Source organism: Oncorhynchus clarkii, chromosome 7, assembly GCF_045791955.1.
Source record: "Oncorhynchus clarkii lewisi isolate Uvic-CL-2024 chromosome 7, UVic_Ocla_1.0, whole genome shotgun sequence".
In the NCBI taxonomy this organism is placed as follows: Eukaryota; Metazoa; Chordata; class Actinopteri; order Salmoniformes; family Salmonidae; genus Oncorhynchus; species Oncorhynchus clarkii.
Genome location: NC_092153.1, coordinates 25,536,773 through 25,549,509, shown reverse-complemented (window position 1 = coordinate 25,549,509; position 12,737 = coordinate 25,536,773). Strand labels below are relative to the sequence as shown.

The 12,737-nt window shown below is 42.6% G+C and overlaps 1 protein-coding gene across 1 annotated transcript; it reads right to left on the bottom strand.

The window, feature by feature from the left end:
• Positions 1-462: 462 nt before the first annotated feature.
• Positions 463-11,871, bottom strand: LOC139413118 (mitochondrial ribosomal protein L39). The gene is made up of 10 exons (XM_071160193.1): positions 11,691-11,871; positions 11,007-11,213; positions 10,756-10,895; positions 7,270-7,369; positions 4,845-4,912; positions 2,074-2,186; positions 1,659-1,724; positions 1,385-1,538; positions 1,184-1,231; positions 463-622 (listed from the first exon to the last, which is right to left on the bottom strand). The coding sequence occupies exons 1-10, from the start codon at positions 11,725-11,727 to the stop codon at positions 533-535; spliced, it is 1,023 nt and encodes a 340-aa protein (XP_071016294.1). The 5' UTR covers positions 11,728-11,871; the 3' UTR covers positions 463-532.
• Between the last annotated feature and the right edge of the window lie 866 nt (positions 11,872-12,737).

The following is a 12,737-nucleotide window of genomic DNA, read 5'->3' as shown; positions in this document are numbered from 1 at the left end:
GCTGACCACTCAACACATACCGTCAGCTGAGCAGTTAAAGGCCGGAGAAGGGTGTGTTAGTGTAAGGCTTTAACATGCTCGAGCATGGCACGGACCGCAGCTTTCATTCCACACAAAGACAGATGGCTATATCACACACCACAGGTCATCAATTCATTTGACTTTGGGTTCAAATCCCCGGCAAGCATAAAATATTAAGGAAAAGTCAACTGTGCTGTTGTAACAGAGTCGGTTCTGTCCCTGTCCCTCACTGGGCACAAACCAGTTACGTTCTGCACAACAAATACTTTGATTCCATATCAGCTTCCCCACCCCCAAACCCAACCTTAACCATTAGCGGGGGAAATGCAAAACTGACCCAAGTTCAGCAACTTCACTCTACACCACATCAGCTACACTGTCATAAACCAATAACCCACTTAAATTTCAGCAAGCATTTAGTGTACAGAGGAGAGGGGACGATTTCCATGCGTTACACATTTATTCCCCAAATATTACAAAGACATATATAATGACAAGGTTATAGTCATGATCATTGTTGGGGAGGAGTCTGTTCAGGGGCAGAGGGCGGAGTCAATGTATCTGAAATGGCTTCATTGGTTGATCCTGTGGGCACCTCAACCTGTGGAGAGGGAGAGCCAATAGGATTAAACCGGCAGTAACACTAGAGAGTTATGAATAGATACTGATAGAGATTCTGAAAGGGATGTTTCACTTTTTAAAGGATCACTTTACTCAAAAATCCCCCCCCCATTTGTCAACTGTTGATATGGACCAAAACAATTGTGCAGGTCAGCAGTAAAGATTTGAGATACTGCAGAACTCCTTTCAGTAAAAATCTAAAAGTGAGATCAGGATGGGTTTTAACTCATTTTGACTTAACTAGGTGTTGTTGTTTCATCCAAACCACTCAAAATAATGTGGGGAGATGTAATCTGATCCTCACACCATTTGTAATGCTTTTGAACGCACCGCTAGCTAGTACAAACCATTTCCACTAGCATTGCTACATGCTCCAAAAATGCCAACCAGGAGATTCTGGATGCTATTAAAATAACCAGCTAACAAAAATAACAGTTCAGATGCAATGACAATACCCTAGCCATGTCGCATACAAGCTACAACTTAAAAAAAAAATGTGTCAACTTGGTCTTTAAAATTGTGAAGAGTAATATTTTCTTACCAGCTTCTCTGCCCTGCTCCTCAGTTTCCTCCATACAGTGTGGTGGGCCTACGGAAAGAGAACAGGAGAAATGAATGACTCAGTCAGTGGCACTCATCACTCACACACATTCTGACACTTAGTCACTGACACTCGAACACATCCAAAAGATGCTTCATACATTGACTGAAACATTTCCTGCATATTTGTGCGCGTACGTACCTGCTGCTGGAGGGGCAGTGAGAGCCCCTGGGCCCGGCGGTGGAGACCCCACTTGCCCTCTCCTAGAGGGTGGATGGCAGTGACCTCATACTGAGAGCACAGCCCTGTCCTCGCCACCAAGGGGCCCCCACTCAACAGAACATGGTCCCCACACCTAGGTGAGACAAGAGTGTGTGTGTGTGCCATATACGTGTATGAAAACACAGCGAAGATGAGTGTCACTCAATAAGGATGTGAGTGAGTCATCTACCGCGGTACAGTTCCTGTAGCTCACCTGTAGAGGATCACTGTGCCTTTAGGACTTTGTGCCGACTTCTCCTCCACTTCCTCCTGCTTACACCTGCAAACACAAACACAGGTACAGCTAGAACACTGGAAGAGAACACGAAACAGACTAAAACAAGTGAAAAAGTGCTTTGAAAACATGGAGGAGAAGGCATAGAAGGGAAAATATTGCAAGAAAAGAGAGGTTTCGAAACTGGCTTTGCCAATAGGCTTTCAGTCCAGAAAAATGCTAGGTTATAACCTGTTATAACAGCACGTAACAAGCTGCAACACCTTCTCAGTCCCCCGAAAGGGGGTATTGATGGCCAAATTCAATACCTTTCCATTATTTTGGTTTGTCTTGTATATTTTTATCCCCCCCCAAAAATGATACAATTGAACAAGAGAGTATAGAAATAAAGTACCTGCTGTGAGAGAAGACCTCCAGGGCAACAGGGGGCGCCACCTCCAGAGGCTCCCAGGGCAGGTCCCGATGGATTAGCTGCTGAGCACCACGCGTCAGAGAGCGCAGGGACTCCTGGGACACACACACTCTCAGGTCATTTCACTTTGCTGAACATGCATGCACAGTGGGGTCCGAAATTATTTACACCCTTGATAAAGATGAGCAACAATGACTGTATAAAATAAATGATTCAAATACAGAACTATATATATATATTTTTTATACTAATACATTTAAAAAAAAAATTGGCATCCCTAAAGATTCTTATAAATAAAGTAGTCAAAGTTAAGTAATTGGTCCCATATTACTAGCACGCAATGACTTGTTGGATGCATTTGCAGTTCGTTTTGGTTGTGTTTCAGATTATTAAATTAAATGGTAAATCATTTATTTTGTCATTTTGGAGCCACTCTTTGAAAATGAAAATAAAATAATCCTGAATTAATCATAAATAATGATGATTGAGAAAGTTAGAGGATCAAAGATCATACCCCCCCAGGACATTCTAAACTCTGTTACTGGCAATGGTGAGAGGTTAGCTTGTCTTGGGGGGGTAGGATCTGAAACTAACTTTCTCACAAAAACACATGATTTACCATGCATGTCTCTATTGGGCAAAAATAATCTGAAACACAACCAAAACAAACTGCAAATGCATCCAACAAGTTTTTAGAGTTACACGCTTGATGTAGTCAATACTAAACTTTTGACTACTTTATGTATCCAGGCTGTATCACATCCAGCCGTGATTGGGAGTCACATAGGGAGGTGCACAATAGGCCCAGCGTCGTCCGGGTTTGGCCGGTGTAGGCTGTCATTGTAAATAAGAATTTGTTCTTAACTGACTTGCCAAGTTAAATGAAAGCTCACATTTTTTATTATTTTTATTATGTACAGTGCCTTGCGAAAGTATTCGGCCCCCTTGAACTTTGCGACCTTTTGCCACATTTCAGGCTTCAAACATAAAGATATAAAACTGTATTTTTTGTGAAGAATCAACAACAAGTGGGACACAATCATGAAGTGGAACGACATTTATTGGATATTTCAAACTTTTTTAACAAATCAAAAACTGAAAAATTGGGCGTGCAAAATTATTCATCCCCTTTACTTTCAGTGCAGCAAACTCTCTCCAGAAGTTCAGTGGAGGATCTCTGAATGATCCAATGTTGACCTAAATGACTAATGATGATAAATACAATCCACCTGTGTGTATTCAAGTCTCCGTATAAATGCACCTGCACTGTGATAGTCTCAGAGGTCCGTTATAAGCGCAGAGAGCATCATGAAGAACAAGGAACACACCAGGCAGGTCCGAGATACTGTTGTGAAGAAGTTTAAAGCCGGATTTGGATACAAAAATATTTCCCAAACTTTAAACATCCCAAGGAGCACTGTGCAAGCGATAATATTGAAATGGAAGGAGTATCAGACCACTGCAAATCTACCAAGACCTGGCCGTCCCTCTAAACTTTCAGCTCATACAAGGAGAAGACTGATCAGAGATGCAGCCAAGAGGCCCATGATCACTCTGGATGAACTGCAGAGATCTACAGCTGAGGTGGGAGACTCTGTCCATAGGACAACAATCAGTCGTATATTGCACAAATCTGGCCTTTATGGAAGAGCGGCAAGAAGAAAGCCATTTCTTAAAGATATCCATAAAAAGTGTTGTTTAAAGTTAGTGCTTTAAAGGTGCTCTGGTCAGATGAAACCAAAATTGAACTTTTTGGCAACAATGCAAAACGTTATGTTTGGCGTAAAAGCAACACAGCTGAACACACCATCCCCACTGTCAAACATGGTGGTGGCAGCATCATGGTTTGGGCCTGCTTTTCTTCAGCAGGGACAGGGAAGATGGTTAAAATTGATGGGAAGATGGATGGAGCCAAATACAGGACCATTCTGGAAGAAAACCTGATGGAGTCTGCAAAAGACCTGAGACTGGGACGGAGATTTGTCTTCCAACAAGACAATGATCCAAAACATAAAGCAAAATCTACAATGGAATGGTTCAAAAATAAACATATCCAGGTGTTAGAATGGCCAAGTCAAAGTCCAGACCTGAATCCAATCGAGAATCTGTGGAAAGAACTGAAAACTGCTGTTCACAAATGCTCTCCATCCAACCTCACTGAGCTCAAGCTTTTTTTTGCAAGGAGGAATGGGAAAAAATGTCAGTCTCTCGATGTGCAAAACTGATAGAGACATACCCCAAGCGACTTACAGCTGTAATCGCAGCAAAAGGTGGCGCTACAAAGTATTAACTTAAGGAGGCTGAATAATTTTGCACGCCCAATTTTTCAGTTTTTGATTTGTTAAAAAAGTTATCCAATAAATATCCAATAAATGTCGTTCCACTTCATGATTGTGTCCCACTTGTTGTTGATTCTTCACAAAAAAATACAGTTTTATATCTTTATGTTTGAAGCCTGAAATGTGGCAAAAGGTCGCAAAGTTCAAGGGGGCCGAATACTTTCGCAAGGCACTGTATATATACACAGTTGAAGTCGGAAGTTTACATACACCTACATGGGAGTCAATAAAAATCATTTTTCAACAACTCCACAAATGTCTTGTTAACAAACTATAGTGTTGGCAAGTCGGTTAGGACATCTACTTTGTGCATATATATAATCTTTATCAAGGCTGTCAATCATTTTGGAATCTCCTGGATAATAACAGAATAACACACAGTTCCACACATACCAGAATATAACACACACTGACCTCTGAAGGGTTCCAGGCGTCTAACTGAGGATCCAGCACCACATCACAACAGAACGCTCCTGAAGTTACTGCAGAGAGAGATTACATACATTGTATGAATTATATACACTGTGTGTACAAAACCTTAGGAACACCCCCCTAATATTGAGTTGCACCCCCCCTTTTGCCCTCAGAGCCGCCTCAATTCGTCGGGGCATGGACCCTACAAGGTGTCAAAAGTGTTACACACGGATGCTGGTCCATGTTGACTCCAATGTGTCAAGCTGGTAGGATGTCCCTTTGGGTGGTGGACCATTCTTGATACACATGGGAAACTGTTGAGCATGAAAAGCCCAGCAGCGTTGCAGTTCGTCATACCCCCATTTGAAATATTTTGTCTTTCCATTCACCCTAAATGACACACGTACACAATCCATGTCTCAATTGTCTCAAAGCTTAAAAATCCTTCTTCAACCCGTCTCCTCCCCTTCATCTACACGGATTGAAGTGGATTTAACAGATGACACCAATCAGGCTTTCACCAAGTCAGTCTACGTCATGGAGAGAGCAGGTGTTCATAATGTTTTGTACACTCAGTCTACATTGTATGTAAGTAATACATAGTGTTACCAGCATCAATGTACATTTTGTTGTTTATCGATGAGGCATTTTTTCTTTTTAATCATTGTTTTCTTTAATTACATCTATCGACCGAAGACTACACAACACAACAGCAGTAGTGTACATGATTATATTGACTATTATTATTATTATTACTACTGAAATTAACTTCATTATCCTTTTTGCATTGCATATTTACTGAAATGCTGTACAGTACCACTATCTACAAATTGAATTTTATGCCAACAAAACAATCTGAATTTGAAAGAGATAGCGAGAGAGAGAGAGAGAGCGAAAGAGCAAAAAAAATCTAGCGATAGAACAAGCGAGCGTCAGTAAGAGCTGGTGCATTCGGAAAGTGTTCAGACCTCTTGACTTTTTCATTATTTTGTTAAGTTACAGCCTCGTTTTAAAAATTGATTTGTTTTTCCCCCTCATCAATCTACACACAATATTCCATAATGACATAGCAAAAACAGCTTTTCATACATTTTTGCAAATGTATATAAAAATACAAAACTTAAGTCCAGGCTCTGGTTGGGCCACTCAAGGACATTCAGAGAGTTGTCCCGAAGCCACTCCTGCGTGGTCTTGGCTGTGTGCTTAGGGTCGTTGTCCTATTGGAAGGTGAACCTTCACCCCAGTCTGAGGTCCTGAGCGCTCTGGAGCAGGTTTTCATCAAGGATCTCTCTGTACTTTGATCCATTCAGCTTTCTCTCGATCCTGACTAGTCTCCCAGTCCCTGCCGCTGAAAAACATCCCCACAGCATGATGCTGCCACCACCATGCTTCACAGGAGAGACGGTGTCGGGTTTCCTCCAGACGTGACACATTCAGTTTGGTTTCAATTTTGGTTTAATCAGACCAGAGAATCTTGTTTCTCATGGTCTGACAGTCTTTTAGGTGCCTTTTGGCAAACTCCAAGTGGGCTGTCATGTGCCTTTTACTGAGGGGTGGCTTCAGGCCACTCTACCATAAAGGCCTGATTGGTGGAGTGCTGCAGTCCTTCTGGAAGTTTCTTCCATCTCCACAGAAGCATTACAAGCATTTCGCTACACCCGCAATAACATCTGCTAAACATGTGTAAAATGTGATTTTATTTTTGAAGCTCTGTCAGAGTGACCATCGGGTTCTTGGTCGCCTTCCTGACCAAGGCCCTTCTCCCCCGATTGCTCAGTTTAGCCAGCTCTAGGAAGAGTATTGGTGGTTCCAAACTTCTTCCATTTAAGAATGATGGAGGCCACTGTGTTCTTGGGGACCTTCAATGCTATAGATTTTTTTTGTACCCTTCCCCAGATATGTGCCTTAACACAATCCTGTCTCGGAGCTCTACGGACAATTCCGTCAACCTCGTGGCTTGGTTTTTGCTCTGACATGCACTGTCAACTGTGGGACCTTAGACAGGTGTGATGCTTTTTCAAATCATGTCCAATCAATAGAATTTACCACAGGTGGACTCCAATCAAGTTGTAGAAACATCTCAAGGATGATCAATGGAAACAGGATGCACCTGATCCCAATTTGGCGTCTCATAGCAAGGGGTCTTAATATTTATGTAAATAAGGTATTTCAGTGTTTTCGCTTTGTCATTATGCGGTGTTGTGTGTAGATTATTCTAATCAATTTTTAGAAAAAAGCAACATAACGAAATGTGGAACTAGTCAAGGTGTCTGAATACTTTCCGAATGCACTGAATATAAGGATTCATTGTATCTAGGATTCAGTTCCAATCTGTTGACTAGATGCTAGTCATTTCTTGATGTTTTTTTTTATTTTTATGAAAATGGTAGGGAAAACATGGGTATGAGTGTTTCCTGGCTTATACCTAGCACCTCTGGGAGTCTGAGCAGTTCCACAGAAAAGTCTTCTTTAAAGGCATCCTGAAGGACCTGGCCAAGGAGGGCTGCACACGACCGCCAGTATGCCTAGGGAGGGAGAGAGAGGCCACACACACACACACACACACACACACACAAACCAACAGCCAATTACCACAGTCACAGTCTGAGACCAGTCAGTCACCACCACCAGAAAACCACCACTTATGTCTGGTGTCAAAAGTTTGGCCTATACGGTATCTATGGCCCTGTACACTACAGTCTATATGTACACTGCAGAAATGTTTCTTACCTAGATACAGTATCTCTTAACATTACAATGCAATGACTTGACATCTTCAAAAGGTAAATTCTCTCAGTGCCCTGGCAAATCATTTTGCTTACTTTAACCTAAAAAAAAGGCTTGAAACAAGTCAGAATATCTTAAAACAAGACCAATTACCTTGATGCATTTTCTGGGTGAGTGAGATCAACTCAAAACAAGTATATATATATATATATATATATTTAGTTTTTTTACTTCAATACATTTGCTGTTCAGGAGTCTTATGGCTTGGGGGTAGAAGCCGTTTAGAAGCCTCTTGACCTAAGGTCCCTCAGTCGAGTAGTGAATTTCAAACACAGATTCAACAGCAAAGACCAGGGAGTTTTTCAATACTTTGCATATTTTTTATTTAACCTTCATTTAACAGGCAAGTCAGTTATTTACAATGACAGCCTAGGAACATTGGGTTAACTGTCGTGTTCAGAGGCAGAACGACAGATTTTTTTTTTTACCCTGTCAGCTCGGGGATTCGAGCTACTGACCCAACGCTCTAACCACTAGACAACCTGCCGCCCCTAATTGGTAGATGGGTAAAAATACAAATATAAAGCAGACACGGAATATTCCTTTGTGCATGAAGAAATAATTACTTAAACTTTGGATGGTGTATCAATACAGCCAGTCACTACAAAGATACAGGCGTCCTTCCTAACTCAGTTACCGGAGAGGAAGGAAACCGCTCAGGGATTTCACAATGAGGCCAATGGTTATTTTAGAACAGGTACAGAGTTTAATGACTGTGATGGGAGAAAACTGAGTATGGATCAACAACATTGTAGTTACTCCTCTATACCCACCTAAGTGACAGAGTGAAAAGAAGGAAGATTTTGAATATTTTTTATTCTGTACAAACAAGCATCCTGTTTGCAATAAGGCACTAAAGCACTAAAGCAAAAAATGTGGCATTTTTTCAAAACTTTTTCTCTTGAATACAAATAGTTATGTTTGTGGTAAATCCAACACATCACTGAGTACCACTCTCTTTTAAAGCATGGTGGTGGCTGCATCATGTTATGGATATGCTCATCATCGGCAAGGACAAGGGAGGTTTGTTTTAGGATAAAAAGAAACGGAATAGAGCCAAGTATAGACAAAATCCCAGAGAAAAACCTGGTTCAGTCTGCTTTCCAACAGACACTGCGAGACGAATTCACCTTTAAGTAGGACAATAACCTAAAACACAAGTCCAAATATACACTGGAGTTGTTAACCAAGACGACATTGAATGTTCCTGAGTGGCCTATTTAAGAGTTTTGACTTAAATTGGCTTGAAATCTATGGCAAGACTTAAAAATGGCTGTTTAGCAATGATCAACAACCAACTTGACAGAGCTTGAAGAGTTAAAGAATACATGGGCAAATATTGTACAATCAAGGTGTGCAAAGTTCTTAGAGACTTACCCAAAAAGGTCAACATTCACAAGGCCGCAGGGCCAGACGGATTACCAGGACGTGTACTACGAGCATGCGCTGACCAACTGGCAAGTGTCTTCACTGACATTTTCAACCCCTCCCTGTCCCGAGTCTGTTTCAAGCAAACCACCATAGTCCGTGTGCCCAAGAACACCAAGGTAACCTGCCTAAATGACTACCGACCCGTAGCACTCACATCTGTAGCCAAATGCTTTGAAAGGCTGGTCATGGCTCACATCAACACCATTATCCCAGAAACCCTAGACCCACTCCAATTTGCATACCGCCCCAACAGATCCACAGATAATGCAATCTCGATTGCACTCCACACTGCCCTTTCCCACCTGGACAAAAGGAACACCTATGTAAGAATGCCATTCATTGACTACAGCTCAGCGTTCAACACCACAGTGCCCTCAAAGCTCATCACTAAGCTAAGGACCCTGGGACTAAACACCTCCGTCTACAACTGGTGGTAAGGGTAGGTAACAACACATCCTCCACGCTGATCCTCAACACAGGGGCCCCTCAGGTGTGCATACTCAGTCCCCTCCTGCACTCCCTGTTCACTCATGACTGCACGGCCAGGCACAACTCCAACACCATCATTAAGTTTGACACAACAGTGGAAGGCCTGATCAACGACAAAGACGAGACAGCCTATAGGGAGGAGGTCTGAGACCTGGCCGTGTGGTGCTAGGACAACAACCTCTCCCTCAACGTAACCAAGACTAAGGAGATGATTGTGGACTACAGGAAAAGGAGCACCGAGCACATCCCCATTCTCATCAACGGGGCTGCACTGGAGCAGGTTGAGAGCGTCAAGTTCCTTGGTGTCCACATCACCAACAAACTGACATGGTCCAAGCACACCAGGCAGCTGTGAAGAGGGCATGACAAAAACCTATTCCCCCTCAGGAGACTGAAAGGATTTGGCATGGGTCCTCAGATCCTCAAAAGCTTCTACAGCTGCACCATCGAGAGCATCCTGACTGGTTGCATCACTGCCTGGTATGGCAACTGCTCGTCCTCCGACCGCAAGGTGGAGGGTAGTGCGAACAGCCCAGTACATCACTGGGGCCAAACTTCCTGCCATCCAGGACCTCAATACCAGGCAGTGTCAGAGGAAGGCCCTAAAAATTGCCAAAGCCTCCAGCCACCCTAGTCAGAAACTATTCTCTCTGCTACCGCACGGCAAGCGGTACCGGAGCACCAAGTCTAGGTCCAAGAGGCTTCTAAACAGCTTCTACCCCCAAGCCATAAGACTCCTGAACAGCTAACTAAATGGCTTCCCAGACTATTTGCAATGCTGCTCTTCCCCTTTTGCACTGCTGCTACTCTCTGTTGTTATCATCTATGCATAGTCACTTTAATAACTCTACCATCATGTACATATTACCTCAACTAACCGGTGCCCCCACACATTGACCCTGTACCGGTACCCCCCTGCATATAGTCCCGCTATTGTTATTTTACTGCTGATTTTTAATAACTTGTTACTTCCGTTTCTTATTATTATCTGTATTTTTTTAAACTGCATTGTTTGTTAGTAAGCACTTCACTGTAAGGTCTACACCGGTTGTATTCGGTGCATGTGACTAATACGATTTCATTTAACCGTTTGTGGGGGAAATGCTAAACTAATCCAACATCAGCATCTAAGTGCAACTTCACCCTACACCGGTGCTATATAATTCAGTGCATGTATACCTATATCTGTGGTGCTGTGTTGTACCTGGTTGACCAGCAGTGGGTCTGTGTCTTTGAAGGTGAGCAGGGAGAGGGAGCAGGATTGGGTGAGGGGCTGGTGCAGGGACCAGGGCTTTCCATCTACTAAGGCCAGGGCAGAGCTGGTTACATACCACTCTGTCAAGTCTAAGAGAGAGAGAGAGATTTAATATGATTCATACTATAGAATTTTTCTGACTGCCTTGACAAAATCAATGTGGCACACAGACAAACCACAGGTATTGTCCCTGTACTCACGGCGTGCACAGCTGTGTGGTGTGGACAGTCCCTTGTTCATGACGAGCAGGGTGCCCTGCAGACCGGGTATTTGCAAGGTCACCTCGATCTTCTCTGTGCGTGGGTACAGGGAACGCTGGCGAGCCTGCTCCCGGGAAAACACCGCGCTGCGCCGACCACGCACCTCAGCAGCCGAGAGACGCACAGACGCAGCACTGGATGCCAACCCTGAGTCAATGAATTCATGGTGAGTACATGATATGACAATACACTATGAATAATACACATTTCCTACGCCAAAACTAGTTTGAAGATTCAAGATTTAATGGAATTTGCCATTCGTTGGTCATCATTGGAATAGTGTTATTGAAAATCGATTCCCGAAAAAATTATCTTGAACAAATGTTAACTTTACGTACTGGGCACTACAACTGCAGTGCCGGAGCCACAAAGCAAGAACATGGCAACTGATTTTCACAATCCAACATCCCATACACAAATTAGCGATGCAGAAACCCAGATGAGCGATACTGTCTCTCACTGTCATAGTTTACATCATGAACATTTGTTGATGGTGTCATGATCTAATACTGTACGTAGCAACCACCCAAGGTCATTTTGTATACAGTGAAGCTAGCTAAATAGCATTCTTAACTAGCCCATGTTATACGAGTGGCAGCGGTTGTGGTCAGATGTTGTACTTACGGCGCTGTAGAAGTTGACATACGGTACGACACGCCATTGTTGCTTTTGGCGATGAATCTCTGGTACTGGTTTAACAGTAGGGCACCAATGCCGGGCTAAATTATGTGTCTTTTACACTGCTATTTTCTATAGAGTTCGTTTGGACGCCATGCCTGTCTGAAGAGCAACGTTGATTTCGGTCCGGGTAGAATAAATTGTTGGGGTCTTGAATAGTTCCCACATAAACGCTTGAGAGGACATTATGTTCCAAAACAGACAGCAGGTGTAGTTGTACTATGTTTCAGTAAAGCATGAACAATATTATTGATAGTTTTGTCTGTTCAGAGATGTGGCTTACTGACCAACCAGAATGTTATTGTTGACATCTGACGTTTCCAGCCTGGACAGTAGCTAGTGGTCACTATTGTATTTACATATACAATATCCCCATGATATGGCAGGCCCTATAAAATACAAACTCATAAACGTCTCTTTAATTTCATTATTTTTTTGGAGACAGTGGTGGGATAACAATTGCACGGAATGAGCATGCATAGTCATATAAACATGAAAGTTGTTCTCCAAGGGGTAGAGGCGTGGCACTCAATTAGGTGCGTGGTTAAATGGCGCCATCGTGTGTTCAATAAATGAAATCACATTTTATTGGGCGCATACACAGTACCAGCCAAAAGTTTGGACACACCTACTCATTCAAGGGTTTTTCTTTTTTTTAAACTATTTTCTGCATTGTATAATAATAGTGAAGACATTAAAACTATGAAATAACACGTGTAATCATGTATTAACCAAAAAGGTGTTAAACAAATCAATATATATTTTAGATTCGTCAAGTAGCCACACTTAGCCTTGATGACAGCGTTGCACACTCTTGGGATTCTCTCAACCAGCTTCACCTGGAATTATTTTCCAACAGTCTTGAAGGAGTTCCCACATATGCAGAGTAATTGTTGGCTGCTTTTCCTTCACTCTGCGGCCCAACTCATCCCAAACCATCTCAATTGGGTTGAGGTCGGGTGATTTTGGAGGCCAGGTCATCTGATGCAGCAC